Source organism: Macrobrachium nipponense, chromosome 42, assembly GCF_015104395.2.
Source record: "Macrobrachium nipponense isolate FS-2020 chromosome 42, ASM1510439v2, whole genome shotgun sequence".
NCBI lineage: Eukaryota > Metazoa > Arthropoda > Malacostraca > Decapoda > Palaemonidae > Macrobrachium > Macrobrachium nipponense.
Window position 1 is genome coordinate 25512803 of NC_061103.1, and position 6190 is coordinate 25518992.

Sequence of the window (6190 nt, forward strand, 5' to 3'; positions counted from 1 at the left end):
TAGAACAGCAGAAAGGAAACGATTCATCTTCGTATTAAATGATCACAGCTGACAGTCCTTACCACAAGAGTTACAGTCAATCTGCCAGTCAGTCTATCGGCTGCACAAAGGAAGTCAGCCTATATTACCTTTGTTATTCTTCGGTTCCTCGGATATTCACGACATACATCTAAAAATAGACCAGTCAATTAGTCTCGTGTTTCTTCTGGACTCCAAATTATACGCTTTTTCGCCCCTACTAATTGCTTTCGGCAGTTTTTGTATTTGCTTTGACTAATTCAATACTGTCAGGTCAGCACATTTGCCAGTGTAACCTTTCCACCAAAATCTTCCCTTTCGCTTAACTGTTAACCATTCCTATTCGGTTATTTTCAAAATCCGTGATTAGCTGGATACCTATCCATAAATTCTGCATTTTTTAAACACTTAATTACTCAATTCTCGTCGTTTGTTGTTATTACTCATAAAATACATTTTTATAAACCAGCACCCCTTTCACTGTTTTTTCACTTCCATATTATTATACACCTTTTCATCATTATTATTGAATAACGACTCAACTCCTGTTCACTTTACTTTTCATCATTTTTCTTATCATAAGGCGTTTCCAATCAAAATAAAACTCTCTAGTTAATAAGCTGATAACTTTACGGTGATCTATAATCTAGTATGTTCCTTCGATAGAGTTCAATGGAAGGTTAGAGGTCATAAGAGGTCATCTCTCTCCCGATACAAAAATGTGTTCACGTTACTTTTTAGAAAAGATAGAGAAATTAAACTTAAACTTTACAAACACTTGAATGGTGGTAAATCACGACTACAAATTCAACAAATTAAATAAGAGAAGAGTCGACCACAACCAACAAATACCTCGACGGAGGAAAGTCATAAATGTTTCCTTAAAATCAACTTAATTTCAAACTCAGGAAAACTGAGGAACACAGAGCGTCTTTTCAGGACATCCTATTTACGAGAATACCATAAACAGGGATAGTTAATGATCTTCTAATAGAATTCCGGCTTCGTATACCAAAGTCTGCCGTCGTCTTTTCTCAGGTATTTGGCCTTTCTATTCTTACGATACGAATGTGAATGTAATGTTTAAGTAGATTTTAAAACTGTGTTTATGACGAAAGAAACCTACCTGTCCCTTTAATTCAGCTTTGAAAATAGGGAAAGAGAGGAAACCAAACGTTTATTTTTTTCATTTCCAGCAATATTACGATTCCAATAACTATATTTCGTTTCTTTATAAAGCGACTTGATAAACCTTACTCACTGGAAAATAAACCTAAGCTGGGAAACTTTAAAAATCCCACGAGTAATTAACTATAATCGATTCGTCTATATTTTTATGATCTAATATCAGTTTATATGTTTAATTTTTCTAAACGATTTTTCACCACATCTCATCAAATCGTACCAACATTTTATATGTATAATTTTTCCCAAACAATTTTCGAACATATCTAAGCAAATCGTACTAACATTTTATATGTATAATTTTTCCCAAAAGATTTTTCAACATATATAAGCAAATCATTCTAACATTTATATGCATACACATTTCCCCAACGATTTTCCAGCACATCTAAGCAAATCGCCACCTAATGAAAAGAAATGTTGCAGGACATGTATACATGAATCCATGAATAAAAAACATGTAAAGTCCCTATCTAATGCACCATTTCTGTTTGTAAAAAATGGATTTAGTAACAAGATAAAGTCTTTTATATAATGATCGATTCGAGGATTTTTCATCTTGACGTCTCCAAGAGCTAATAAAAAAATAATGAAGGGCTGTAGTCTTAGTTCAGAATATGAAAAGACCGAAAATCATGTGTTATTAATTTGTGGCATCTGTTATTTTTCATGGTTTTTTAACATTCTACGAAGGTTGTCGACACCATTAGAAATAATAACAACAACAACAACAAAAAAAAAACAATATAATAATAATAATAATAATAATAATAATAATAATAATAATAATAATAATAATAATAATAATAATAATAATACATCACGAGCATCCCATAAGCATCTAGGTTTTAGTGGACGAGACAATTTCTAGCCGATGAAATTGCGCTTAGCAACATTTCTTTCGAATCGATCCGTATAATTTGTTACGTTTTTAGTGTCATTTTAAAGCTGATTACCAGGTCATTATTTTAGTATACTCTAATATGCCACATATGAATCATAAAAGGACAAAATGCTGAGGTGCAGTTAGCCGAAAATCTAACAATTTTTAAATTTTTTCATACTAAAACATTCGCTTACAGTTCGCCAGATAATTATGTAAATTTGTTTTGCATCCCAAATACGGATAAATTGCCTTTTCAAAGATGTATACTTCAATATAACTTATTCCAGCAATTGTACATTACAGCGTGAGATAGAAAATGGGAATTCAATATGACTTATTCCAGCAATTGTACATTGTAGCGTGAGGTAGAAAATGGGAAAAATTATTACTCTATCGAGAACTTGCTTTGCCATATATTTATTTTAGAGCTTTATGTGTACTTATTTTTCTCGCTAGATTACATATAATAATATTATAATTCATGTTGAATAGTTGTAAGTCATCGTAGCTTGTTGACTAAAAGAAAATAGCAGAGTTGAAGGGTCTTAATAACGAGAAGAAGTTAGGCCAAAAAAAAAAAATAAATAAATAAAATGAAAAATAAATAATAATAATATTTATATTGTTGTATGAATAATATATATGTATAAGTCTTAACAAAACTGCTATAAATTGCTTTTCCTTTGAGATGTAGTTTATTATTATTTAATACCAAATAAAAACAACATTTTTAACGGTCTATGTACACTGGCCCGTATTTATATATATAAAAAAAATAATTACTAATTATAATGCCGGTAATAGTTTTCGCTCAGAATATGAGGCCAAGATAAATTTTTAATGCATATTTACTGTCATTCACGACGTAATGAACTTACATAAGCAATTAATGAGTGTAATGTACATAATGTACCGACGTTTTATAATTACGGAGTAATTAAATTGTATAAAAACTATTGCCGTCATTTTTGTCAGCACTTTGGACTAATTATATAGCGATAACAATTCTTATTAAAGGGGAAAGAATGGCCTGCTAGGCATGTTTGCTAATGAGGTTTGAAAAATACCTCTTCAGCGAGTTTCTTTTTTATATAATTCAATGTCAATTAAATTACAAATTATAATGATAAATTTCGAGAGGATCTGATCTTGTTTGTCCTCAACAGGTGACAATAGGGGGGACATGGAACAGCCACCCACCCCCTGCAAACCGATTTGTTCGTCTAGGTGGGGCGGGGTAGGTATGGGAATGGGAAAGTAGGGGAGACAGCAGCCCCGGGTTCCAGCGCGTGTGTCGTTCACCAACAAGCTCGTGTATAAATTAATAATACATTAATGTCAGAAACAATTGAAAGGTTATGTGTTTATGCTGTGAATGTTTATATAAACTTGGTTGCGATGCGAACTAATGCTTGTAAGGTAAATTACACTCTCAGTAATAGTATGACATTATTGCTTTGAAATACAATTAAAAAATTTTCATTTCATTGTCATTTATTTTTATGAAAAAATAAAAGATGAAATCTTGTATTATGAATTTTAAACTGCTTCCTGTAATATCGTAGAATTTCTGTAGCGACATTCTGCGGGAAATGAATACCAACCAACTTTATTGAAACTTTTTATTAACGAAATGTTCCAAAAAACGTTATTTTAGGTCAAATGCCTTACTTCTTATACCTAAAAAGAAATGAAATGGGTCCCTTATGTTTACTGGCAGAAATCTTTTGTCACTAATGAGGGATGGAGAAGGGGGGAGGGGGGGAGGGGGGGGGGGTGTTATAAGGGATTTTGGGAGAGACTGTTCAGAAAATCACACCATAATGCTTTGAACACGAATGCATAATTGACATTCAGAAGCACAGAGAATCACAGGCATGCATTCAGTCACGGGAAAGAATAAGTAATTGGAACGCATTTCTGAAAAATGCAAATCACGATGACTCAGCGAGTTATCATACTTGGAGGAGGAGGAGGAGGATGTTCATAATACTCTAGCCACTATATTTCTGAGAGGGAATTGATGCTTCAATCACTTTGATATGTATAGATCTGTCTCTTTTACAGACGGATGGCTGTTCAACAGAAGCCATAGAAACGTGGAAAACAATGATTATTTACCATGAGATTTCTTATACAGTTTGCGCAGTAAGCTTACAGACAATCCAGCCTACTTCGAATCACATTATCTGAGCGTATAAGTAGGTAACTGTTTTGATCATAGGCTTAAGTAATGGGAGAACAACGAGAGTTTTACAGAGCGCCCTTTCGAGCCTGTTGCAATAATTTCACAAACTGCTGTTGGCCACCTGCTCTGGACTGGTGCGGGTCGCCAAGCCTTGCTGGGAAGCCATGCTGCCGGCGACGTCTGTGGTGTTCGTTTCGACAAAACTCGTCGACACTTCCGGGATGCGAAAGTCACTCGAGGTCCTCCTCCATTTACTCCTCCTCCTCCTCCTACTCCAACTCCCCCTACTCCTCCTACACCACCAACACTTCCTGCCGCCCCAACCCGGCTATTCTCGCGCTGGGGGCACTGAACAACATTTGGTCCGCTTTTCGACTGGAGGTCGTTCCTATGCAATACGCACGACCCGGTTTTGGGCAGGTCCAGGGGCGTGTGCTGGGCGATGCCTGGTCCTGGTCCTCCTCCTCCTCCTCCTCCTCCTCCTCCTCCTCCTGCCACTCCACGGTGCATCTGGCCGTGGAAACTACTCCTTCGGAAGCGCTCTTGAGTCTCGCCCTGAGGGCCGTCCGTCAGACTTACTGGTTCCACCAGTGCCGTGGTCCTTGAGTAGTCGGGATACAAGGGCTGGTACTGGAGGCCGGATTCCGACGTCAGTATCCTGCGACCCCGAGATCCTAAGGTGCTGTATCCCAAAGGAGTGCCTATAACAGTGGCGAAGAAGGGAGAGCAAAATTATGTTCAGGACAAAGGCATGAAATCTTAGGTCTTCTACAACTTATTACAATGAATGAATGAAGATCCTCTGGTAACTTATTACCCAAGACAACGGTATGGAATCTTAAGAGAACAAAAATTTATTCTATGTATCTTCATTTAATCTATTCTTCTTAGGCAGCTAATGCAATGAGATAAACAAATCAGTGATGTACTCTATTATACTGTTTCATTATCTTATGTTGGTTTTTGCTGACAATGACCACATATCTGAACATAGAAAGTACCAGAAAACCACATAAATATAAACATGCAAGAATCACTAAAAAAAATGACGGCTCAAAATGAACCGAAAACCACATTTATGCAGCCAGGAAAAAAAAGATAAAGAACCCAATATAATATAATAAAGTACAAACGAAAAAATCAAAGGAATATAAATACTGAAACTGTAGAAAATCCTAATCGTTATAATCTTATTATAAAGAATAAGGAAAAGTCCACCAAGAATTCAATTCGGTTGCAATCCATTTCAAACTCTTCGCAGTCGCCGAGAGAAAATAAACAAATATAATAAAAAGTTTTGCCAGATTTCGAATGGAAAACGGATTGACAAAAATATGGTCCGGGGTCGGACTTCGACCTCCAAACTACTGCCTTGCAGATGCAGAGTTTGACCAAGTTTTGATAAAATAGGCTAAAAGATTATTTTTTATTTATTTTATTTTTCTATTTCATTTTATCATTCATTTTTATTTTTTTGGGGCTCAACAAGTTTCACTTTTTATTTAGGTTATGTTTTATCTACTTAAAAATTGCAAGACTTAGCAGACAACCGACTTTGATTTCTTATGAATATAAATATAAAAAAAAACCCATGAAAATATAAACGCATTTTTATATTTATAAACATTCAATTCCCCAAATTTTCTGTAGTCCTAAATTACTCAAATGACCCAAAAATAAATGTTATTTACTTACGTTTATGACTGAGAACATTCTAAAAAGTCCCATCCCACTTAAAAGACTTAATTAACGAGTAGCCCAGCTCTTAATATGATGATATACTCTTAAGTGCATTTAATATCCACATGATTACGTTCCTAACCTTTCCTGGGCAACAGTAAGGCTCCATCATGGATCATTAACAAGGGAATAATTCACTGATCAAGCAAAGCAACTTTATGAAAAATAGTTGA

At 35.1% G+C, this 6190-nt stretch overlaps 1 protein-coding gene across 1 annotated transcript in view; it reads right to left on the minus strand.

Annotated features, from left to right (window-relative positions):
- Window positions 1-3524: 3524 nt before the first annotated feature.
- Window positions 3525-6190, minus strand: part of LOC135213308 (uncharacterized) — a 103671-nt gene continuing 101005 nt past the window's right edge. Inside the window, exon 8 of the mRNA XM_064247288.1 lies at window positions 3525-4978. Within this exon, the coding sequence (XP_064103358.1) occupies window positions 4308-4978 (671 nt within the window). The 3' untranslated portion in view covers window positions 3525-4307. The remainder of the gene's footprint in view (window positions 4979-6190) is intronic.